At 37.5% G+C, this 26,102-nt stretch overlaps 1 protein-coding gene and 1 long non-coding RNA gene across 6 annotated transcripts; one reads left to right on the top strand and one right to left on the bottom strand.

Moving 5' to 3' along the window:
• Positions 1 to 980: 980 nt before the first annotated feature.
• Positions 981 to 24,545, top strand: hook3 (hook microtubule-tethering protein 3). Of its 5 annotated transcripts, XM_026296791.2 has the most exons (26): positions 983 to 1,142; positions 7,403 to 7,488; positions 7,577 to 7,649; positions 7,999 to 8,049; positions 8,264 to 8,396; positions 8,528 to 8,595; positions 8,772 to 8,834; positions 9,332 to 9,415; positions 9,634 to 9,696; positions 11,301 to 11,464; positions 11,571 to 11,711; positions 12,163 to 12,250; positions 12,349 to 12,462; positions 12,636 to 12,746; positions 13,047 to 13,131; positions 13,256 to 13,325; positions 15,287 to 15,427; positions 15,714 to 15,801; positions 17,922 to 17,956; positions 18,111 to 18,193; positions 18,411 to 18,511; positions 18,640 to 18,744; positions 18,942 to 19,013; positions 19,378 to 19,511; positions 19,691 to 19,699; positions 21,140 to 24,545. In XM_026296791.2, exons 1-26 carry the CDS (start codon positions 1,086 to 1,088, stop codon positions 21,153 to 21,155), a joined length of 2,235 nt encoding a protein of 744 aa, XP_026152576.1. In that variant the 5' UTR covers positions 983 to 1,085; the 3' UTR covers positions 21,156 to 24,545. The 5 variants fall into 5 exon arrangements, with proteins under 5 accessions (XP_026152581.1, XP_026152576.1, XP_026152577.1 ...); XM_026296792.2 differs by lacking the exon at positions 19,691 to 19,699; XM_026296793.2 differs by lacking the exon at positions 9,634 to 9,696 and having other exon boundaries at positions 984 to 1,142.
• On the bottom strand, positions 2,172 to 6,828 carry LOC113124247 (uncharacterized). Its single transcript, XR_003295014.1, has 3 exons — positions 6,689 to 6,828; positions 2,433 to 2,481; positions 2,172 to 2,333 (listed from the first exon to the last, which is right to left on the bottom strand). It is a non-coding gene; the product is annotated as an uncharacterized LOC113124247 (long non-coding RNA).
• Positions 24,546 to 26,102: the final 1,557 nt, after the last annotated feature.

The following is a 26,102-nucleotide window of genomic DNA, read 5'->3' as shown; positions in this document are numbered from 1 at the left end:
AGAAAGCTTTTTTTTTTTTTTTTTTTTTTGTCATCCTAAATAATCCTGAGGGATCCTGATCCTGAAGCTGACTGAAAATGGCTGATTCGGAGTGGTAGCTGACACTTTCCATTTGCTTTTTTAGCACTCTATTTGCTGAGTAAGCACCAGCCTTCTTGTTCCTGAATAGTGTGGGGGTTGAAGATCAACAGTTAACTGGAAAATGTATTCAGTTTGTTTGACAGAAAAGTCCATCAGCCTTATTTGTAGTTGTGTCCCCAGCAGTTTGGTCTTTCATTTCAAACAGCTAAACGAAAGCTGTAAAGGCTCCAGTTATTCTGCAGCTGGGAACCAGATAGGTGAGTGTCCTACCCTTAGTGGCAAAATGCAACTGGAAAAATCAGGGCTTTGGTGCAATCTGCATTGAAATTTCCAAAATAAAATCTCTACCATTTGAAAACCACTATTTATTCCATATGGCAAATAAACATCAAAATACATTTTGTAAACCTGTAAACTGATGCCTGGGCCATACTTTTCTCTGCTTTTCATGTATTAGGCTGCCTCTAATGTGGCTGCAAGTCAAGAGGGTTTTATTAAAAGACCCAAAGTGGTAAAATTATCCAGTCATTACAGCAGAATTAGTGTAGAATAAATGTGTGTTTTCCTGTGCTGGTTAATCATTTCACTCTTGTAATTTACTTTGCTTGGGAACCACTGCCTTAAATTACTGGTTTTGTCAGATGACGGATTACTTTTACTTTTTCTCCCTGCCCTGCAGGTTCCTTTATATTCCACTTAACGAGTAGCTTCATATTTGTCTAACACAGGCATTATTCATATCTCAGATGATATATTTTTCTCCTGATGCAGCTTTTTTTCTGTAACAGTGCAGAGTTTTTAAATTTCACAGCTGACTCCGCCCCACTCCGCGCTCCTCAGGAAGACGCCGGAGTGGCGAAGCAGCGAACCCTACTATTGGGCTACGGTTTGTGAGACACTCAGAGAGGGAGTGACTTCGGGAGTGACTTCGGGAGTGACTTCGGGAGTGCATGAAGCCGACTGTGAACTGTTCGCTACGTAAAGTCAGTCTGCGTTAGGTAACAATGAGTACATCAGAGTCTTTGGACCGAATGGAGCTCTGCGAAAGCCTCTTGACATGGGTGAGTGACCAAGTACGAAGTTTTGGGGGTTCTTTTCCCTGACAGACCGCTCTCCGGCGCCGGGGATGCTAGGTAGCATATAGGGCTAATGCTAGCGCGGTAAGCTAACGTTAGCAGGCTAGAGGAAAATGACACGGCTCACGTCGGTTACGTGTGCAGGCCAGCTGTTTGCTGCTTTAGCTGCTGATGTGTTGCGAGCTAGCAGCCAGCAAACCACATACCCACTCAGGACTGGCTGTAATTTTGTGTGTAGCCTGACCAGCTTCCCTAATGCTCCGTTAAATGTTGTTGCCGGTTGGTGAAACGGGAAAGACGTTGGCCTTGTTATGGTTAAACGTTTTTTGGCGACGGATTTTCTCCTGTGGTCCGACCGTATAGTGTTACATCACAGTGTCTGCTTTGAGTCTGAATTCCTGTCATTGTTCAGTGTATCGTTATGTCCGCATTCCCCTCCTGTCATCAGAAATTTAAAATATACTGTAGCTTAATGGGCACTGCATTTATGACATTATCCTATATGTTTATAGTCAGATCTTCAAAACAAAGGTATAAATTAACACCTGGAAAAAAGGCATTAGACTGGAGCATCACATGCTGCCGTGTGGTGCATGTGTCTATGGGGCTACACGTACGAAACTGATCAAATGTGTTGTTGACATGGTACGTGGGCATTAAGGACTATGATTAATGATGCTGCGATGCAAACTAAAGTAGAGACACTTGATGCTGATGCGAATATTTTAGCCTGGCACATGCATGCCACACATCTTAAACGGGATTGTGCATGGATTGGCTGAGATGGCATGTGATGGAAACTGTGCACAGGTACTTGTGCGTGTCACTATACACCAATAAATAATGTCACTATAGTTAAAACATGCATGTGGAGCTTTCTCCTGCGTCTGCATAGTCGTATGTGGTTTTTTCAATTTTTTTTTGCATGTCATGTGGATTTCCTTTTTTGAAAAAAATGAGAAGTAGGCAATTCAGTATTTGTGTGCTGATGATTTTAGTGCAAAATGTATTCAACAACTTGTTGGTTTGTTCAATGTCACAGTGTGAAGTTGGGATCTATCAGCACATCACTGTTATCACCTCTTGTTGTCATAGCTTGTCTTGAACATTATAACTCAGATGGCCTTTATTCTACTAACGACGTGGCTTTGCAAACATTCCTGACACACCTGTAAACTGAAGTCACAACAATCAGAGTATGAGTGATTATTTCCAAAAAACATAAGTAGTATTACCTCTTATGAAGCAGTAGTACAAGTACTGTATCTAGGCAACCTTTTCAGCTTTAGGTCACCCCACAGGGCACCCATGTAGTTTTGATTTGCTGCGAAAGAAGTTCAGCAATAGATTAGTTAATAAATAATAAACTAATAACGCAATATTAAGAAGCCACTGTCCCAGCTTAATGTGTTTTATTGCAGCAGTTTTCTTTATGTCAGACTACCAAAGTAATGACTTATCATCCAATTACACAATATAGTGCTCCTCCAAATAATTTATCAGAAAGGTGTTGGTTTTGAGTACTGTATTAATTATGTTACTGCTCTAAATAAAGTGACATGGGATTTTTCTGGGGTTACGGTCAAGGAAACTTCCCTTTTTAAAGCATTATTTATTTCATGGTGCTAGCGTGGAAAAACATAACCAGATGTCAGCCAAATGCCATTAAATTGTTGATGTGACTCAGAGTGTACAGTGTCTGCACTGCCTTGCCTGTTAAATAAATTTCCTTGTTTGTCAAGTTAATGTGATTCAACTAACATGTTACAAATTTACCTCATGATATTCTGAAATGCTTGGCACATTTAATCATGTATTGATTTTTGGAGATACTGCCAGGTGTCTCTATTAAATATGTAGGTTTTTATGTACTTATACTTTTAAATATGTGTGTGTGTGTGTGTGTGTGTGTGTTTGTATATTTGAATTATTCTGGACTATGGGTCTGCAATAAAATTATTCATTCATTCATTCATTTGTAACTGTAATTAAGTGTTTCCAACAACAGTGGTCTCGAGCTCTTCAGTATGGCAAATGTTCCACAGGAAAATGGCTGGATATATACAATAATACAATGTGTAGTAACACTGCTTAAAAAGAATCATGTCTAACTTTTGTGGTTCATGTTTCCTTTTGGAAATAATGCAGCAGGTTGCATGTTGCTGAAGTGAAACCTGCATGAAGTTACTGAAACCACCATATGCACATTCTTTGTTCTGTCAGTGCTGTATGTACTTGGCATGTGTGCCACTGGAATGCTAGTCTTCTCACTGAAAAGCACATGTGATCAAACCAGCAAGCTGACTTGCATATCATGTACCCATTTATGCACATTGATTACCATGTCATAGTATAATTTTGATTGACAAGTTTTCCCTCTGCACAGATCACTATAATTATGCATAGACATCAATGCTTTTGAAGCCAATTTTTAATCCTAGTGTTTTGTTGCATGCTTTTTCCAAAGTCTCCTTTTCCAACTATTTCCTCAAACCTGTAGGTGCGGATTTCCTTTTTTTGACCTCGGTCTGCCTGTGTGGTTTCCTTGTCTGTGTGTGTTCATCCTTAAGCTCAGAGTTATTATTGTACTTAATTAGTGGTTATTATTTTAATTACTTTGGAGTTGGAGTTATGTGTTTTTTTTAACACATACTAATTTCTATTAGATTAGTAATTCGCTTTACATTACAGATTTGTAGAGATTGTTCTCTAGTTTGTTGCCCTTTTTAAGCTGTCTCAAGTTGATTGGAAATGTACCTTTTGGTAAAGTATTTTAGGGTCTTTGGGCCCACTGTGTAGACATACAAACATAAAGTGGATTACTGTAGATTATGTGATCAAGGGAGACTGATCATAATCTGGTAAGAATGTAAGATAAGTAAACCCTGCTAAACTAGAACCTAAAAATGCCTGGGTTCACATGATGCTTTGTTTCCAGATTAATCCGTTTTCAGTCATCACATTGCAGCTTACACAGAGATTAGTCACCTACAAGACTTGGCATACTGTGTAGAAAATAAGAAGTGATGTTCTGTACTGTACAATTTGTCCTGTATATAAATTTAGGTTTTAGTGACATGGTAAAGAAGTGTGTGTATGTGTATATATATATATGTATGTATATATATATATATATATATATATATATATAACAGTTTACCAAAAGCAATAAGATTTTGACTTACAAATGCTGAAATATTGAAAGGGTGAATACAAGTACTGCTTGGGAAATGCAAACAGAAAACTCAATCTCAACTCAATTTTCTCACTCAATGTATGTCAATGTCACTGAGGTCCAATGAGCACAAGTGATTTTATAGCTATCAGCAGCTGCTGCAGTGTAGCTGTTAAAGCAGACTGTCCAATATTGAAGAGAATACAGTAAATTTTATTCCAGTAGATAAAGAAGTGGTGTTTGACTACATTTACTCTGGTCGGTGCTTCAGGGTTTAGCGATTAATATAATCATAATAAGCTGATTGGGAGGTGATCCTGAGGGACATGGATGCAACGGACCCGGCTTAGCCCAGAGTAATCTGTGAAGAGTTCTGATGTTACAATAGAAATCAACAAAATATGGAGAGCTCCTATTAAAGTAATTCTTTTACACTGAGAGCACCTGACCTTTAGATCAAGTGCAACAGCTTTGAGGTTCAGCACGAGAACTAAACTTTGCACTGCTTCCACAAAGAGACATTGTGTTCAGTAAATTGTAACAGACAAGTCTTTTTGTAACTAAGTTCAATTACAGAAAAAAAATAAAACATGATTTATTTTTTTCCCCATCAGTGTCCTCTAGCCCAAGTTGAGTTTTAGGGCACTTCTATCAGGTGTTGGTTGCAGTTTTATTCTAATCTTCTGACTGACTTGTTTTTTAAGCTAAATTTAATAAACAAAATATGCATCCCTATATACATTATTTGAGGAGCAATCAGAGCATTATGTACATCACGGCTCCACTGGGCCCTTTCATGTTTGCATGTTCTCCTAAAAGTACATATATAATTCAGTAGGATGTAAATGAGGTTATAGAGCCCGGCAACAAAAAGGGATACAATATGCAACAGATAGTTTCAGATGTATTGGATCCACAGTAGCTAGTAGTTTGCTGTTGATTGGTGGTCATGGTGTTATGTTTGGGGAAATGGGTTAGACGAGGTTTTTGTTGGTTGCCTGTGTGTTTTGTGATGTGCTGGCTCATCCTATATTTTCTTTCCTTCCATGGCTTTCCTGCAAAGGGAAGTGGTGCACTGCAAACTCTGCTGTGATAGAGAGCCAGCAACAAGTGTAGACTAATGCCTGCATTTAACCATCTCTACTGTGACATTTCTATTATTTAATTCCTTTTAGCAGCAGGACACTAAACGGCAAAATTAATATGCATTGTTGCATTATCCCACCATATGTAAATTATAATGCTGTGAGTGTCACATATTATTACATGCTATTCAAACATTTGTAATCTCTTTTTTTTTTTGCTGCTATTGTGACACCCATGGTTTTCCTGCCACTCCATCCAATCTGTATTTTTAAAACATAGTGACATCTCACCAATATTGGGAAGTCAGCATGCCACCCAGTCTACAAGATAACAAAGCCTCACAGGAAAGCGTGTGTGATCTTGATTGTCCTGTGTTATATATATATGGCAATAGTGTTTATTTGAACTGGTAGATTAGGGTGTACAACACTGTGTGGGTATTTGAAGCGGGTCTGTTCTTCCCAGTCTCTCAGTGGTTATTGGTGTTAAGTAATCACGGGTATTGTCTTGGTTCTGTCAGTGGCTGGCTTTAGCTGCTAGCTTGACTAAAGCAGAGCAAGCAAGCAAGCCTATTGGTGTGTGACTAGCAGAAAACCCTAAGAACCAGTTAGTTAAAAAAGGAATAATAAAACAGAGATTACGAGAGGGGTCAGTGTAGGTCAAATCAGTTATTTGAGAGCTGTATGTAAAGACACAGAGTAAGAACTTTAAAAGCTTTCAGTGAAAGGTGCTTATGGCAACCAGGAGGCAATTTTCACATAGTTTAACATGCAGTTTATTCATATTTCTATAAATGAAAACCTACAGTACTGCAGCTAATAAACTGTAATGCTCTTCTGGTGGCTTCTCTGTTTTAGACTTGCTAAGTTCACTATAAAGAATTAAAATTTAATGTAATCAGGCACAGTGAAGTCACTCTGTACTTGTTCTCTCTAGATTCATGTATTAGTTTTGGTTATATTTAGAAGATGGTGCTGTTTGTGCATCATGTTTATTTTAAGAAAATTGCGTAAACAGTTCTACAGCCAGAGGTTTTATAGCAGTGGATTGAAATGGCAAAAAGTAAAATTGCATGTTTTTGCTGACACAACACTTAACACATAGTTAAAATGTTTCTAGTTCTAAACACCTTGAATGTAATTTATGTTAGGAACAATAACAAACTGAAAATAAAATATAGATATAAATATAGATAATATCATATCTATAATATAGATAATAAAATGAAATATAGAATATAGATCTGGCTTGATTTAACCTAGTTACCTACCTCATGTGGATCCAGGTTAAACATGTCATCAGGGATTTTAGTTGTCACCGGATAGCCAGTCTCTCAAACTTTTGAGCCACTCTGTTGAATCTCTTGTTGTCTTCTGCTTTTGGTAAATCTATGACTAAGGACTTGGGAGCTACATGTCATATCTGAGCCACATAATGAAAAGTGAGATTGACAGAAACATGTGCAGGCAGAATTTCAACCTCATGTCCTCCTGTCAACATTCCAGCATTCCTGCTCACAGATTCCCTTCCTAATTTGGCATGTGAACTGTTAACATGCAGGTATTTGCTTCTCACTGGGTAATAGACTTTCAGCCTAGGTGAAAAAGGATAGGGATATGGCAAGTAGAAAGGGAAGAGAAACTTGGCAAGGGAGGCAGCTGGCGAGGAAAGAAAAAAGATCTGAAAATAGTGACAGAGGTGACATGAAAGAAACCCAGCAAAGATGACATGCAAAGCTGAAAGAAGATTTTCAGGAGCAAGTGTGTAAAATTTCTATTTGTAGGAAACAAGAGGGCGAAACAAATTCAACTGCTTTGTTATTCATTTATCCCACTACCGATTAAAACGTACTTTACTTTCCCTTTACTCTGACCATTAGGTTTTCATGTTAAATGTTTGTTAAACATTTTGAGCAGATGATAAATTAGTAACTCATCATTATTGGATCTGCACTCAGCACTCACTGTGTGTGTTTGTTGTTTAGATCCAGACATTTGGAGTGGAGGCTCCATGCAAGACAGTAGAAGACTTGACGAGCGGAGTTGTTATGGCCCAAGTTCTACAGAAAATGTAAGTTTTCTTCCTTGTTCTTGGTGTGTGTAGATTATAGAAAACTTGAACTTAACACTTTCTATGGTTTTGTTTCTGAATTTTCTAGAGATATAGCATATTTCAGTGACTCTTGGATTAGTAGAATCAAGCCAGAGGTTGGGGACAACTGGAGGTTAAAGGTAAGGTTTGGTTATTCCTTTTTTTAATAGGAGGGATCTGTGCATGGTTTAGATTTTGTGGAGGCTGTTTTAAGCACAACTTAGCAGATCTGTCCAAGTATAAAAGAATAATATCTTTACCAAGAATTGGTAATTGTATGTTGGTATTATATATTCCTAATGACAGGTTGTCCCACTACTGTTTTGTCACATTTTAAAATATATATTTGCTTGATGTTGATGTTGATTGTGCATAAATTAGTAATCAGTGTCCTAACCTTTTCTTCCGTATCAGAACCTTTTCTATCAATTGTATTGATATTTCTAATTCTACGTTGACACATGTACATAACATGTTTTCTTTTTCCAGGTCAGCAATCTAAAGAAAATTCTGACAGGTATCCTAGACTATAACCAGGAGGTAAGAGGAATCCATTGTAATAATTAAAAAAAAAAAAAAAAAAAAAGACTGTCCGTACCTATTATTCAGACTAGCCTACATAAACGCTTGTGTTGATAGCAGAGGAGAACTACTTAATCTACCTGTAATGTCCTTAGTACAGTATAGCCCATTTTCATATTATGAAACATTAAGATTATTTAAAGACATCTAAACTTCTCTTGCCCCTGTTTAGATCCTAGGCCAGCACATTAATGACTTCACACTACCTGATGTTAATCTTATTGGAGAACACTCTGATGCAGCAGAACTTGGGAGGATGCTACAGCTTATACTGGGCTGTGCTGTCAACTGTGAACAGAAACAAGGTGTGTATTTGCATACTGTTTGTGTAATGTGGAAATTAATTTTGCAAAACAGTGTTCTTTGTTATCTCATTGCATTAACAATTGAATCTGAAGATTGAAATGATCTCTTTTTCTGCTCTCTTTCTGGCTAGAATACATCCAGACCATAATGATGATGGAGGAGTCAGTGCAGCATGTTGTCATGACAGCCATTCAAGAGGTAGACTCTGTTTTTCATAGGGGCAGTGTGCAGTTATTTTCTCACGTCTGAATGACCTAACCTGTCATTTATACCTGCTGATTGATTAATCCAGTTAAAGAAGTACAGATTTTTAACAGAGAGCAGAGTTGCTTAACGTTTTTCCACCATTAACCTATTTTTGTATATTTCCATAGCTGATGAGTAAAGAGACTCCAGTGACTGGAGGGAATGACTCATATGCAGATCTCGACAGACAGGTATGGAGATTTGTGAAGCTCACTGTGGTGTTTTTTTAATGCAGTGTTTCTTACTAACAGTGCCATGTGTAGGGTCTCCGATTTCAGAAATAAAACACTTAAAGTTTTTTAAATATAACTTGTCTTAGATGTGAGCATTCACATGCCCAACCTCAAAATCGCAATCACATACCAGAGCCCTTTTGTCACAGGATTTTCAATCCAGTATTTGACAAAATTCAGTACTAATGTCTTTATACACAGAGCACTCATTACAAAATATAACCCAGAGCTCCCCTCAGTCCGTGTTTCACCCTCCCCTTTACCACAGAACTGTAAAACAGTTAGATGCATGAAAAGGCTAGGTTCAGCAAAACGTGCCATTGCCACAAAAGTCATTAGACTATTAGTTTTGGTTATTTTTTTGCCTATGAGGTGTGAGATTTGTGTTTCTACCGTCTCATTAAAGTGTAACTGAAATGCAGGGTTTTCATTTGTTGTTTAATTTCTGTTTGTAGCTGAAAAAGACAGTGGAGGAGCTGAATGATGCTTTGGCTACCAAAGAAGAGATCGCCCAGAGGTGTCGTGAGCTTGACCTGCAGGTTTGTTTCATGCCATCACTATCCCCTGTGTTTTGAGAAACTGTTGCACAAAGAGATAGAAGTTTATAATTAAATGACATTGATTTACTTTCTGTTAATGAAAACGTCACTGCAGAAACATGGGGCTGTAACCTAAAGGCTTGCCTGCACTCCTGTTGTGTTAAATCAGTTTCCTCTTATTTCCTCACTATTGCAATACTGTGTGCCTTGCTTTAAAGGCCCTCCATGCCCAAGAGGAGCGTGATAGACTGAGGTTAGAGGTTAATGAGCTAGAAGAGAGGGTAAATCCAAACTTTCTTCTTTCTGTCTCTTTTTTTCTATCAGTATTGTGTGGTGTGTCTAATAGTTCTGAATTTTTTCAGTCTGCTTGCACCAGTATGGCTGTTGGAATTTAGATTCCCCTTGTGTGCATGTATGTGTACACGTTTGTGCACAAGTGTTTGTGCACACGTATACACGTGGTTTTCTTCGGGCACACCAGTCAGAGCTGCAGTTGTGTGTGGGTGCATCAGATGTTACCCCTTCACTAATATCCTCCAGCCCCTTTGCTTTGTTGTGTTTGATGCTTTCACACAGCAGCAGTAGACAGTAAGGGGAAAAACTCAGACCCAGGTATGCATCATTCAACAAAACTGCTGAACATGTCAAATATTAATACATTCTGTATATTATTCGTATATGATTACTTTTTGTTTTTACCACAAGAGAAAAAAATGTGCACATCAAGAACCTTTTTATGAAATAAATAGGACACTGTTGTTCTACGATTAAATAAAACTGAGTCCCACCTTTTTCTTCTTTCTAAGCTGTCGTGATCACATCTAGGATGTGATAGAAATGAGAGAATTTTCACACTGGTGCAAGTTCTCCCAGAATGCTTCTGCAAAATAGTGTTACACATTTATATGGCATACACTTTACACATGAAAGTGTATATATGTGTATAAGTGTATTTAAGATTTAAGATTTAAGAAAAACAGATTCTACAGGTATACAAAAACACAGGTCAGTGCCTGACTCTAGATTCCATTCCTTTGCCAAAAATATGAGGAACATAAAAAATCAAAATTTCCCTTAACGATTAAAAGAAACATAAGTCTGTGAAAGTACTGCCACACTGGTCTCAGTGTTCTGATGAAATGTTGACTGCTGAGATTCATGCACATTCAGAGGCAATGAAGGATGTGAAATGATGGTTATGTGGTGTTCGATGCAAAAAGGACTTTGCTTATTAATCACGTAAAAATATTTGTATTTTCTTTCTACAGCAACTCAATTCTTAAATTAGCTGAGGCACAGCAGGGTTAGTTATCAGTTAGTAAGAAGACACATTCTGCTTCTGCTTCGCTTTTTGTGGAGTTTGAATCTATGTCTTTCACAGTGAGAAGACAGCATCAAACCACATGTAGTCCTCTAATGCTGTTGGTTTGCATTTTTGAAGTGTTTGCTATGTGTTTGCTTTGTTACTGAAAATGATGCAGCAGTTATTTTTGAATAACCCTAGAGACTATATGAGGTAAAGCAACTAAATGTTACATGTATATTCCAATAGCTTGAGTTATACAATGAAATATATAAAGTTGCATTGCCACTCCCGGTTAACTTGTTTTTACTTCTCTCCCTTCTATCTCTCTGTCTTCTTAACATGTCTCTCTGTACCTGTCATTCTTCCTTTTTATCTTTCTGTGTCCCATGCTATCACAATTTTTGCCCATATCTCAAATTTATCTCACCTTTCCTGTTATTCACATCCTTGCTGTCTCCCTTTCTGTTTCCATGTATCACATTATTAATCTGTTTTTCTGCCCTTTTTTGCTTCTTTCCACATCAATGTCCACTGTACTTCTACTCTGTTCCCTCTTCTCTTCCACCTTCTGTCCCGCAGGTGGCAGCCCTGCAGGAGGAGAAGAGCAGTTTATTAGCAGAAAACCAGGTCCTGATGGAGAGACTTAACCAGTCGGATTCCATAGAGGACATAAACAGCCCTGCTGGACGTAGGCACCTCCAGCTGCAGACACAACTGGAACAACTACAAGAAGAAACTTTCAGGTGTGGAGTTACTAGAAGAATGGGAGGAAAATATTGTCATTTTGTCATTAACTGATGCCAATGTCAAAAATATTTAGATTTGATGACCATTATACATTGTTTTTAGGTTGGAGGCAGCGAAAGATGACTACAGGATCCGCTGTGAGGAGCTTGAAAAAGAACTCTTAGATGTGAAGGCACAGAATGAAGAGCTTGCTTCACTGGCTGATGAAGCCCAGTCTCTCAAAGATGAGATGGATGTTCTCAGGTAAGCATGCAACATGGCTGTCAACACTGATTTCCTAAGTAAAGCAAACTAGATTTAACATTTAACGTTGTTCATATAAATCACAGGTTTTATTGGTAACCTTTATTTCTGACAGATAATGTTTGATGTGTGCAATATGCAATGTATTCAAAAATCTGTTATGCACAACAACTAAATATAGGCAATATGACATGAAATTTATCTGTTATTGAAGTTTTGGTAAACACGAATGGGCACTATAAATTAAGAAGAAAATCAGTTATTAAATAAAAGGTGTATGAAGGAGTCCTAAAAATAAGATGTCACAAGATAAATAGTTCATTGTTGAAGCTTTACTTCTCTCAGGTTTCTTGTGGTAGTGGGTGTGACAAAGCCGTAGTAAAGTGTCTTCCTCCTCCTCCTTTTGAAATGTAACATCAACAATTAAACTCCCCCATTGCTTCCCTCCTAGGCATTCATCAGACAAAGTGTCAAAGCTGGAGGGCACAGTAGAACACTACAAGAAGAAACTCGAAGACATGGGACTTCTCAGGAGACAGGTAAACATTTCATTTCAACCTGTTTTATTATCCTGGTGAAATATTTATGTCCACGTAGAATAGAAGATTTTAATTTTGTTGACGTATTTATATTCCAGAATAAGCTTATGGAGGAGAAGAACACAGTGTTAATGCAGACCAACGTCAGCTTGGAGGAAGAGCTACGAAAGGCGAATGCTACCAAGGGTCAGCTGGAGATGTACAAAAGACAGGTACCCAATCAGCAGCCATGCGGACTTTTACATACAAAAATTATTTACATCATTCCTAGCTGAGAGAAGTACCCAGATTACATTTTTGTTTTATTTTTTTATTTTTATTTATTTAGTTATACTTTATTTTTTTAGAGTTATTGTCTTTCTTGTACTGTTTTCTCTGTGCACAGGTGGTTGAACTTCAGAACCGACTGTCAGAAGAGTCTAAAAAGGCTGACAAAATGGAGTTTGAGTACAAACGTGTCAAAGAGAAAGTGGACTCTCTCCAAAAAGAAAAAGATGTATGTTCTGTTCTGTTGACTTGATTAATATAAGGACTGGTAAATTATAAAAGAATGTGCCAGCAATATTGTTTTTACTTAAATATAAATATGCTGTAGACAACATTGAACTATTGCACCATCCATGCTTGCTTTTCTTTTTTTAAGATGAAAGAGAAAGAAAGTAAGATTGAAACCTGCAAACATTTTAAATGCTTCAAATTCTGACATTTAGCACACTGAGAATTTTCACTTCAGGTCTTGCACTTTCTGTTTTGCTTTCTGTTTCACTCATTCACACATTTCTCTTTCCTTCTGTAGCGTATGCGGACAGAGAGAGACTCACTGAAAGAGACCATTGAGGAACTACACTGTGTCCAAGCTCAAGAGGGACAGCTTACATCTGGTAAAGAAATGTCAGAGGGGCTAAATATGCATAGAATTTGGGCTTTTAAAACTAAATAATGTGTACTTTTCAAGCTTAAGTAGTAATGTTTACCCTGTAGTAATGGTACTGTCTGTCTACCCAGGTCTCTTCCCATTGGTCAGCAGCGATGGCTCTGATTCACTGGCTGCTGAGATCACCACCCCAGAGATTCGGTATGACATTTGAACCCAACTTTCATTTTTATTTTGCTGATTAAAAATGGAGGAGGTACTGGTGAAGAGTTGTACTTGGAGTATTGGTATTAGGTCATCTAATAAATGTCTGTAGATTCAATAGGTTAGTTTGATAGGTGAATGTAAATATCAAGCAGCATATGTAAAAAGTATACTAACAATTGTGTTGCAAAGAACATACTATGCCATATATTGTCATATTAAAGAAATCTACTTTAAAAGGCCTGTTTCCAGGATTGTACAAATAACACCCCTTGTTGCATGTTGCATGCTAACAACGCACCAGTCATGGTGAGGGATAAGCTTTGAGAGGTACTTTGCAGTGACAAGGCTTGACAGGGATGTGCTGATGTTGTTGATCTTGTGTGTGTGCGTGTGCGTGTGCATGTGTTTGTACAGTTTGGCTCTGGTGCTGTTGTTCACTTCACACAGTTGGTGTCTGGCATGTCCCTCCAGCCGTCTCTGTTGTTTTAAGGTAGTCAAGTTTGGCCTAAAAAGAGCTGTCTCTGTTGTGAGTTATGTAATAGTTGCCACTGGAGCAACTATCCTCTCCAGGAGGGTGGGGTTTTCTGCTGGCTGTATAAATTTGATCTTTTTCCAATACTTGTGAACCTAGAAAAATGGGGATTTACACTGAGATCCTAATCTTGCCTGTCAGTTCTCCAAACAGCCAGAAAAACAGCTGGAAATTATTCTGTCTGTCTAGTAATCAGAAGTAATCAGATGCAACATTTTTACCTAGTAAGCTACTCTGGAACCACTCAAGTCTTTTTTTTTTTTTTTTTTGCTTTGCATGGCCTAACATTTACCAGAAGCTGTGAGTGTGTCTGGAAACATTTAGCCAGCACTTGAGTTGGATAGGACGCAGAAGCCACACCCTAAAAAAAAAAAAAAAAAAAAAAAAGGGCTGAAGAGACAGGCAGTACTCAACACTGTCAAACCGACAGATTCAATCTTATCTGTTGAATAGTTAAATTGAATGAGGGAGGTGTCTCAAATAGTCAAGCTGTTCATAAAACTGATGAAAAACAGATCTGCAAAACATCTCTATTAGTTACAAAAGTTTACTTAATTCACTTCCCAGTTGGAATACCTCCTCTTCTGTCTAAATCTAAGCGCTCCATGTCTTTCCACCTGCCATTTTAGTGTTTAAGGAGGTACAAGAAGACCCATTCCTTCTTATTAATTGTTCCTTCTTACTGTACAGTGCACAGATCTTTGTTTTTTTTTTTTTATACTATTATTTTGAGGTGACTGTGGATAAATAATGACAGCTGAAAGGGGCTGTGCAATTTCTCTAAAAATTCAGCAAAATCAGTACAGAAAAAAGAACACCACCACACAATCGCTTTGGGTTTTTTACAATGAATATATTTAGCCTGCTATAATTCTTGAATTTGACCTGTAATAAGGTTTTGTGAAGATGTCAATGTTAGTCTCACAATCTAACACTTGTAGTACTTGTAGCAGCTAAAATGAAGCAGCAGGTTTGTTGTGCAGCGTTTGTATAGCTGGGAGAATGTATGTCTCACATCATGTCTTTGATACATAAATATGATAATTTCACAGTCTGCAGTTTTTACAGTGTTTAGCTATTTACGTCTACATGTAAAATTTGAATAAATGCTAATGTTCACTCAGTAACTACGTAAACATTTGCTGCATCTGGACATTTGTTTCACCGAAAAGTAACACAGAAGTGGTTGATGTTTTTCTTATCTGTGGTGCAACTCAGTCCTTTCCCGTTTGTACCAAATAGTAATCTGGGGAAAAGTATAGTAAATACATACAGAACAACACATGTGGTGGTCTCCTTTTCTGTTTAGCCTGTGATATCAGCATTGATTTTTAGAAATATTTTATAGCGTTGTTGAGTACACGTTTAGAATGATCATCAAATGTTTCATAAATTAACAGGTATTTCTGTTGTGTGTTTACAGAGAACATTTGATTCGTCTTCAGCATGAGAACAAGATGTTGAAGCTGGCCCAAGAGGGGTCAGATAATGAGAAGATCGCATTGTTGCAGAGCCTGCTGGAGGATGCCAACAGAAGAAAAAATGAACTTGAGACAGAGAACAGGTTGGTGAAGAGCACACAAATACGAAGCCTTAGCAATGTTAGCAGCCAAAAATGTTCATGGAGAGTTGAGAGCCACATTTTCACTGTAGGCAAAATGTGTTTCCCTATGTTGGAATGTGGATCGCTCTCCCATTTGTTTCCCAACAAAGATTTAGATATAGTGTAATGGTCTCTTAGCAAGAAGGCTTTCTCTTTGATGTTTTATCTCCCCCGGTACAGCTTGCAATTTGCTGCTTGTCATGTTAAAGCTATGTTGTCAAACTGGTCTTTTGTTGTTTTTATCTAGGTTAATCAATCAGCGATTGATGGAAGAGCAGAGTCAGGTAGAGGAGCTACAGAAGAATCTTCAAGAACAAGGCTCCAAAGCAGATGATGTAAGTAAAGCAATGTTTGTTCTTTTTTTATGTCTGTTTAACTCTGACAGCAGATGAAATGTCAAAATCCCTTCAATTAATACATTAGTCACTTCCCCAAATGACTCAAGGTTTTGGTATTTTATCTAAAATAAAAGGTAGCTAAGTAAGTTAAGTGAAAAGGTAAAAAGAGCTGAGCAGTTTTACATGCTATCATGTTTGCATGTGTACCTTTTATTAATCTCTCATCCTGACATTAACCCTCTAATACTGTCACACTCAGTCTTATATTTCTGTTTGTTTAGCATTAACAATGCATTAATATTCTTGTTTCTTGAGATTTAGAGCCCTTATATCGTCAGGGCATGCACCCCTCAGACTGTAAAAATTCAACTCTCAAATATCTGTTCAATGTAATATTAACATAGGTCTCATCACTGATGCTGAAACGCAGAGAGAAATTGTTGATTGCCCTCTTCTTTGTTTCTTGTCTTATCCAAACTAGCTCCTAGTAGGGCGACAACTGATATTTAGGAAGAGGCGGTTTGGAGCATCCCCCAAGCAGGTTTATGTGTGAGAGAGGGTTTGCATGCATTATGTGTCTTTCCTGCCTAATTAACCTTAATCCATTTTTCCCTCTTACTCCTGGTTTCTGGTTCCTTTCCTGTCTATCTGTGTCGATTTTGTGTCGCACAACTTTTAATGCTCTTTTCACTCAAGATGGTCATAGCCCCTTTTTATTTTATAGGCAATCTAATCCACTTATTAAGTACACAAACAAAAAGACTGTTTCCTTAATGCGTTATCACAGTCATGGAGGAAGTGATAAGAAGGCCTTTTATTTCCATAAAAAGATCAGTACGATTTAATCCAAGAGGAGCTAAAGTGCTAGTGTGTCAAACAACAAATGCAAAGATGAGAAGGACACCTTGGCAAATTGTTGTTTGGATGTAAAACCATCCAAATTTGGCAGGTCTGTAATTCTTGACATTCAGTAAAATACTTCTTTACTGTCCTTACAAATAATGCTCCTTTTGACAGACAATAGTAAGTATTTCTAGACTCATGACGTTACCACTTTTAGACTTCACTCATTTAAGACCTGGTGTTTTAGTTTGTTGACTTCTCGAAACAAATGTGTAACAACTCAGAATGGAATAAAGTTTGCATTGTAATGTGCATAATGGCAGTGTTATTTTCAATTTATATCATATGTTTTAGGAGATAAATCAAAAACCAAAGGGAAATAAAATTACAAATTTGGTGTCAGGAATTACTTCAGATACCACTGCATTTTAACAATGTGTTGAGCATTTTAAGGCTCTTTATGCATTTGTTGCACTGAGTTGCTACACATCAGGTAGGTGTTGCATTTCCCCTAGCTACAGTAAGTGTTGCAGCTACAATATCTTTTTCTGTTAGCAATCGAGAAGCATTTTTAATCAATCTTTAGTCTTGTACTACTTGTTGATTTTTCTTCCCTGTAGGAGGCCAACATTCCTCATTGATTTATGTGGTTGCCTTGTAGTTTGCAGCCAATCTATGAATAGAATCTTCTTTGGGATACCCTGCAGATTTCTGCTTTTATGTGATTTATCTGTGCACCACCTAAAATATCACATTGTTGTGGAATACTGCCTGTTAGAACATTGTTTAAAAATGCATAATATCCTACAAAATCATTCACTCAGTTCTAGTTTGGTGTCTAGAGTACCTTGCCATTGATGGCCACTTTGAGAATCATTCCAGATTGGTGATGTAGTAGAATAAATATTCCAGATATCTACACTACACTTACAATATTGTTTCAATTTTGTGACCTTAAAAGCTCTGGAAAGTCTTCAAAGAATTCCAGACAAATCTTATGCTGAACTTGTCAAAATTATACATAATCTTATGCTGTATATGTTGTCTCAAATGTCCAGACTCGCTCAACTCATGAGTTGGACTCTTACTCAGTATGGTAAATAACCACACAATTTATAAGGGAGTGAAACTGAACAGATTGGAGACAATCATAAGCAATGAAGATGAGCCACAGCAAGTGAAATGCATGTATTCAGAAAAGTGTCTGTTTGAAAAGTTTCCACTTTTTGATGTGGGCATGTTTACAATGAAATCTTCATTTGTCTTTTTTTCAGTCTTCCATTCTGAAGAAGAAATATGAGGAGCACATGTAAGTGATACAGTCTTACAGCTGTGTTTTGCTGAGTCAGGATTGTGAGAAACCTAAATTGTCTTTGTAATTTAATTTTGGACACTTGCCGGGAAGTGTTAGACAAATCTAACCACAAACTATTCTGACATGAGTTCTTTGTTCTCTAAATCAGGGAGAAACTGCAAGAGTTGAACAATGAGTTACTGAAGAAAAACACCTTCATCGATGAAATGGAGCCTAAGTACAATGCCAGCAGTGAGTTTGGAGTCCTGTTAAATTCAGAGGTGCAGGTGTAGCCTGCTAAGCTTCACCTCACTTACCATCTATTATTGTTCTCACTTTTAAATCTGAAATTATCTGAGGCCAGTAAAAGTGTTTCAAATCAAAACGAAATGCATTTAAACAGCAAAGCAGAGAATGATTAAACCAAGCCTCCTATAGTTTGAAATAAGAATATGGTGTCCCCTCTTAGCCCAACGCGTGGAGGAGCTAGAAGAGGCCTTGAAAAAGAAAGATGAAGACATGAAACAGATGGAGGAGCGATACAAAAAATACCTGGAAAAAGCCAAGAGCGTGAGTATATTAGTAGTAGTATTTTATCACTAGTAGACTGTTTTGCACTGGGTTCTCGATTCTTGTTATAGGTGTAGGTCCGCAAGAAAACCATGTGATTGCAATGCAATTGAATGTGTATTTTACAGGTGATCCGGACCCTGGACCCCAAGCAGAACCAGGGCTCAGGTCCAGAGGTCCAGGCTTTGAAGAACCAGCTGCAGGAGAAGGAGAGGATGTTACACTCGTTGGAGGTAATCAGTCTTTCAGTTAAGGATTAGGAGATTTGAATGGTCTGGTAAGAAAGGGAGAGATTAAGTAGTTTGCAGATCAGCATGGGCTCCCCACTCACTTCAGGTGTGTCTTCAGTCTTCAGTGTGTCTATGTAAAGTGCCTCTTAGAAGATTCTTATATTGCATTTTCTTCATGACATTATGCTTTCTCCAAACAGAAGGAGATGGACAAGACAAAGAGCCAGAGGGACTACGAGGAGAAGCTTATCGTATCAGCCTGGTACAATATGGTAAAAAGGATATATTCTTTTTTTTTTTTTTTTTTTTGGTTGTTTTTTGTAATGCCTCTAGAGGGCATCATAGACTGTTCTATAATTTTAAAGGGCAATGTTTGCACATATTTGATCAATATCTGGTTTTACTGTTCATCATTGAACAGTACTGAACAGTTTATAATATACAGTGAGTTTATTTGCTTTGTCATGCATCAAGATTCATGAACAGATGATGATTGTGATGGTGATTTTCACTGGATTAGAATAGTGTATGCTCAGCCTCACATTGGGCTATTGAGTCCCCATCTAATTACTGTCTTGTTGTACTAATAGTGACTATTAAGGCCATCAATGAGTCTTCCTCTGTGTGTTGTTGCAGGGTATGTCTCTGCAGAAGAAGGCGGCTGAAGACCGACTTGCAAGTACTGGTTCTGCCGGTCAGTCCTTCCTGGCCCGGCAGAGGCAAGCCACCAGCACACGCCGCCCCTATCAAGGCCAGCAAGCTACCGCAAGGTAGATGGAAGCAGGGCAAAAAAAAAAAAACATGCAGTGGCAAACTACCTTACAAATACTCAGCTCACATTACAGTACATGTGCCTTTTTTGAGGCGTATTATTCCCGTTCATTTCTAATGGAAGTTCTTATTTTGCTGCATATTGCCTATTGATTCTCTTTTTTTCCTTCTTGATCAGATCCATGAGGTAGAGATGCCAAGCAAGGCTGCCCAAAACTTGCACAACTTTTTTTCCTTTTCTATACTAATATTTTACTCTGGCACATGTGATGCCAGGCTATCTTTTTCACCCCCTCTACCGCCCCAGCATATCTGACAGGGTCTGACTAATCAATCCAAAACATCCTCTCTCCCCCCTGTCAACCACTGACCTTCCTGAACCTGTACTCTGTGGCAGACTTTTGCCAGGCAAGTAACCTGGAGAGGCAGAGAAAAATTGCATCTTTTTGCAAGTCATATATTTTTTGAGAAACCAGGCTTTCTGTTCATGCAGTATTTATGCACATCTCTACCTGTGGTAACATTTGATGTTCATCTTGTTGGAGGTGATACATTTATTGTGCAGAATTGTTCATTTTAATTATTTTAATGTAGCTTTAAGGGATTTAACAGCAATTTTCATTTATGTGTGTCCATTTTTTTAATTTTTATTTTTACTCTTTTCAGAAAGTTGCTCCACTGCAGTGTCATTGTGTTATAGAGCAACAGAAATGTTGAGGCATAGGATTGTGTACACCCGTGTAAATGTTCCCATTACTTGCTAAATGGTTTGGATGAGCCCTAATGTTTAGAGGAGATTAATGTTGGTAACTGTTGGCTGGTGATGGTGCAGCAGCAATTGTAAATGCAGTTTTTTTTCTACCAAGTGAAAAAAGAAAAATAAAGTTTTTTAAGAAGTGCAATCTATAGTTTGATAGATGGTGGAGAACAGTGTGGCACCCAGTAGGTTAGACTGGTTTTCATTATCTTTAAGGGGCCACTGTCGAGCAAAAAGAAAAATGCATCAGGTTAATGGCTTTACCAGCAGTTACCAGGTTGTCCAGAGTGTTACATTTAAATGTACTGTACTCTACTAATGGTCAATCTTATTATTACAACACTGCAGGACTCTCTCCTCACACAACACAAAGAAATGTGCTGAAGCAAAATCTACTTGCAGGAGAGATCTAGTCCAGTTTGGGGTTTAGTGTGGAGTTTGTTCTTAAATAAGGAAAAGTCAGAAATAAGACGGTGTTTATTCAGTATGGCTCATTGTAGCAGTATTACTTTTTATATAATTTTAGAAATAATTGATCACTATCATGGTGAAAAGGTTTTTCCATATGTGTTAACGGGGTTTTCCATGAGCACTACAAAATATTGCCCATGCTGCTTTAAATAGGAATCTGGAATAAGTATGCTTGTTATAGCCATTCTCATAATTTCTTTAACCCATTTTCTTCCATTCTATTTATGTTGTCATTGTTTTAAGGCACATTGTGAATGTTACTAATATGACGGACCTTTTAAAAGCCTTAAATTCAACCTATTAATATGCCATTTGTTTAGATCAAGGCCAGACTCTCAGACCAGTAGGCCCTGTCATCTGACCATTCTCTCTCTCTCTCTCTCTCTTCTCCTTCAACAGCAATGTTACTGCATGACTGGCACACCAGTGAACTGGCCAAGCTTGGTTTGACTGGGCTAGGCTAAGGCACTCAATGCATGAAACTACCTGCCTGCCTGTTGTTTGCATGACTTTGCATTGACTCAAGCCTGCTCAATAACCAGCACACCCAGCAGCAGCATGAGCATTAACAACCTCCTGCAGTGTCATGCATTGTAACCTCCAGACAAGCCTGAGGAGGGATGGGGCTGGACAAAAAAAAAAAAAAGGCTCACCCTCCTTCCCTTAATTAAACTATTTTCCATCCTTCCAAATCCTTACTGCTCTTGTTTTCCTACTCTTTGTTTGATCTGTGTCCTTTCCTCCATTTCTCCCCACCCCCATGTCGTGGACCTGCCTGCTTGTGCTTCCACATGCATCAAGAGTGTTAGTTTGGAACTTAGAGTATGTTACAGACACATAGGACAGGGGCAGAACATTACAGCATGGTCTGTCTGTCAACCACTTGATTAAATAGGCCCTTCTCTTTTGTGCAATTGGACTTAAGCTTGGCTGTTTCAGGATACCTCAATGACATATTTCCACACACCAGTTTTTATTTACATGGTTGGCAGAGAGGTGGCATCAGCAAGAGAGAAATATTTCAGAGGTGTAGCCTGCAAATTGGTCTGCAATGGTTCTGTTCAGCTTCTCCTGAACATGTCACTAGATGGCATCCTAGAAGGGTTTTTACCTCAAGTATTAGGAATACAACAAGTTTTGGATTAAAGGAGAGCTTATGGGGCATTATGGTCTTGTAGGGTTTTGAACAGTTTGGACTTGGAGCATAGGAAAAATATGTCTTTTAAATGAATAACATTACCACACATAGGTTTTTATACAGGATAAAATCCCTCATTAAGCCTACATGCAACTTTTCTTTACACTGAATATATCATCATTGTACCATTTTATTATCTAAGTAGCAAATAAGTGCATTTTGTCCAATTTCTAATGCACTTTACCTTAAAAATTAATGTTTGGATATGAAACTTTACATTAGCCCATGTAGGTTAATTGTAAAGCACAGTCATTTATTTGGAGGGCTAATAGGTTAAAAGATTTGGAAAGGGAAAAAATAAGTTTTGGCATTGTTAATGAAAGAAACAGACTATTGAAAGATGAGACTCAAGTTACGTAAGAGAAATTCTAGTATTAGTAATAGAGAAACTTAGCTTGGCAATACAATGAGTCATGCTGTACATTTTGTGTAGCTTTTTTAAAAATATTTTATTTCTGAGCTTATTTTAAGGTTGTTGACAAAATGATGAGATAGAAAAACACCTGGACCTGTGAATATATGCATGTTATAGGGATAAATGCATGTATTTATTTAAATGAAAGAGATGGATGAATCCTCCAGTTTAGTGCCTTTATATAAAGTATGATTCTTTGGAGAAAATAGTAATTGTGGTTTTCTATAGACACCTTTCTTTCAAACAGGTCTGAGATGGGTTTAAATCTCATCTATGATAGATTTCCTGACAGATGTGTTCTTTAGATTAAGTAGGTTTAATGAGGGCTTTCCTTCTCACTTCTTAAGATTTAATACTCGTTATTGTTATCTTGTGTAACCTTGGTTTTTTTCATGTTGTGTATTTTTATCTTAATGGCTTATTTATTCTTTTGCTGACTGTAAAGCGGTGTTGTTACATAATTTTATATTAGTAGTGTTATTCGTTCACCACTTATACTGTTAACGATGGATGTGAAGTTTCCATACATCAGAATACTATTAAATACTTGTCTTATGCAACGTAACAAGGAGAATGCTTGTAATATTGCAATGTTTGTCTCAATCAGATGAAAATGACACAAAGATCACTGTCAGCTCTGATAAGTGTGAGCTGGAGACACTAGTGCAAGGCTACATTTACCTCCGGTCTTTCAGGATGAGGGCTCTGTGAGAAAGTTACTGTGCTAAGAAACTTGTCAGACATAACAATGAATGTTCAGATTAACAGAAAAAGCACATTTTTGGTTTGATGTACTGCATTGCTCATGGATTTACTGTTACTTTCCAAATAAGCATATTTTCCAGTGTTTTTAAAGAACTGCAAAAAAAAACAACAAAAAAAAAAAAAAAAACTGGGGCCTAATTTTAGAAAGGCTCATTACTGTAACTGTTGTGGTTGCATGCATTCAGAGACTGAATTAAAATGACATTAGACAAAGTATCTTTATCAACCTAGAACAAAACAGTTTTCATATTTTGGTATCAAATAAATTTGAGCTGCAGAAATTTACAGTAAAAATTCTGTTGCAAAGAAGAAAGGTGACCACTTTTCTCTACTCATTTTTAAGTGTTTTGTAAACCACTGCCCATTACCATTGTCAGTTTGAGCTGTAAGTAACATGAATACCGTCCATTCTCACAAGTCATTGGTTTGGTAAGGAATCTGTATGTAATGGAACACATCAACTGTATGGTTGACCTGTATTAAAGGATAAGGCAGGTGATTTTCCTGGCTTTTACACAGATCTTACACAAATCCCACACAGAGACTCAAACCAACAATGATGTGTAGAGCGAAAGGCTAGTGTGGTACAGATCAGATGCATGACAAGTAAGACAACAGTAAATGTCTATGGCACGGACAAGCTAAATGAGGCTCTGAATTTACAGGTATTATGTTGAGTACATGAACTTCAGTATGTTTTGTCTCTGTATGGAATTTGTGCAAAACAACAAACAATTTTTTTTATCAGGGATGGTAGAAAACTATATTTAATATTTCTCTGAAGAGAAACCTTTTGTCCCCCGTCAAGTCAGCTCTAGTATTTTGTTGATTTCATGTCTGTGTATATTCCTAACCTGATGCAAATAATGAGAGTGGGGTTAAATTATTCCAAGGGAGTTACAGTCAGAAATAAGAGAAACTAATGTCAAAGGTTTAGGCCATTTACAGCTTCTTGTTAAAGAAGGGGACAGTTTCCACATGTACTATTCAAGCTATAACTTCCTTATTTATATTTGAGAACAATATGCAAAATAAGGATTTCCTTCCAAAATTCATAATGTGTATTATTAACAGTAGCCAGTGTTAGTTTAGTGTTACTTGAACAAAAAACACACGGCTGTTAACAGGTCAAATACTATCACAAGATGTGCAGTGTTTGCTGTATTTTTTTACTCATGGGAAAACATTCTTTTAGCCCACATATTGAAGTAGCAAATATCCTTCCATTTGCCAAGTTTTATACTGCTTGTATACAAAGACACTATGTACATAACTTATGTGACAGTGGAAGAGAAAGCGCCTGGCCATTTGAAAATAAGATCATTAATAATTAAATCAATAATAATTTTTAAAAAGACTATTGATGAAAATGTGCTTCCTACACTGTAAAACTTGGAAATGACATTGTAAATAAAGCTTGTATAAAAAACAGTGTGTTTTCTAATTTTGACTTAACTACTATATGAATTTTTAATTTTCTCATGTTATCGGTGATGATTACAGGTTCAATAGGCAATGTATACTCAGCCTCGTTAAGGAAAACTGCTATAATTACCAGAATAAAAGTCCTCCTTGGGACGTGGTGCTTACTCCACTACAGCAGATGGCAGCATACACTTTTAACCTTGTAACCCCGCTATTAAAATGAGAGGAAACAGACTGAAAGGTTTTTATGTCGTCCAGCACAAGGGATGTTTACAAAGTCCTGTGGTTAGAAGAGTCATGTTTGTGAAAATGCCATCAAAACAGTGGTAGGTGTATTCTAACATTCCTGGTTAGTCTTAAAAAAAAAAAAAAATCTAGTACTTTTGAATGGACCAACATGTTGAAATGTAGCCTAATCGTTAAATTGCTGTTTTTAAGTGTAAATTAGCGAAATTTGCACTCATGTTACAAGTCACCCAAAATAAGATAAGCGCTTTTATTTACTTATATACATGCCTGAGAAAATATAATTTATTTTTTTATAGAAATAAAAGTTTTGAATGAAGAGAGTTGATTTTGTGTTGAATTTTGTGATTGATGTGTCCATTTGCATTTTCTGCCCTTTTTTTTCTTTCCTCAGTTGAAAACCCCTGAAACGCACGTGGCTTGAGATTTTCACAGTAAAAGCTCCGTTTTTTGAGCGACCGGACATAGTGAAGCTTTTAATGCAACCACAGGGTGGCACAATCCAGTGTCTTCATGTGCCGGTCCCAAGTCCGGGTAAATGCAGAGGGTTGTGTCAGGAAGGGCATCCGACGTAAGAGAGTTGGCTGATATTATGGAGAGAAGAAAGGTGGGTATCTTGTGTGTTCAGGAGACCAGGTGGAAAGATAACAAGACCTATAGATTAGGAGCAGGGTTCAAGCTGTGTTATCATGGTGTGGATGGAAAGAGGAATGGAGTAGGAGTTATCCTGAAGGAGGATTTTGCTAGGAATGTTCTGGAGGGGAAGAGAGTGTCAGATAGGATGATGAGTCTGAAGCTGGAAGTTGAAGGTGTGATGTTGAATGTTGTCAGTGGTTAAGCCCCACAGGTAGGATGAGAGTTAGAAGAGAAGCAGAACTCCTGGAGGGAGATGGATGAGGTGATTCAGGGTGTCCCTAGTGGTGAGAGAGTGGTGATTGGGGCAGACTTCAACGGACATTTCTTGTATTTTAAAGTGAAAATTAGATAACGATTTTCTAATTCCCATTCTCATTTAACAATTTGGACTGAACAGAAGGTGCATGGATTCTGCACCACAAGCATTTTGTCCCTGTACAGCTGAATACATATATATTTTTAAAAATAATGGAATATACATTAGGGCTCTCTAGCACTTCATCCTTTAAAGTCTGCTACATGATAAATGAATGGACTGTGCTGCATACAGTGTAATAGTGTGAACTAATGGACTCTTCCCCAACTCAGGCTCTTTCACTGCTGCTGCTGCTGTTTTTAAAATAAATGTGCACTGTCACACATTCATAGTTATCACTAGCATCACTGGATTAAAATAG

Source organism: Mastacembelus armatus, chromosome 12 (genome assembly GCF_900324485.2).
Source record: "Mastacembelus armatus chromosome 12, fMasArm1.2, whole genome shotgun sequence".
Lineage (NCBI taxonomy): Eukaryota > Metazoa > Chordata > Actinopteri > Synbranchiformes > Mastacembelidae > Mastacembelus > Mastacembelus armatus.
The sequence above is the reverse complement of the archived record's forward strand: the minus strand, read 5'-3'. Positions and strand labels throughout refer to the sequence as shown.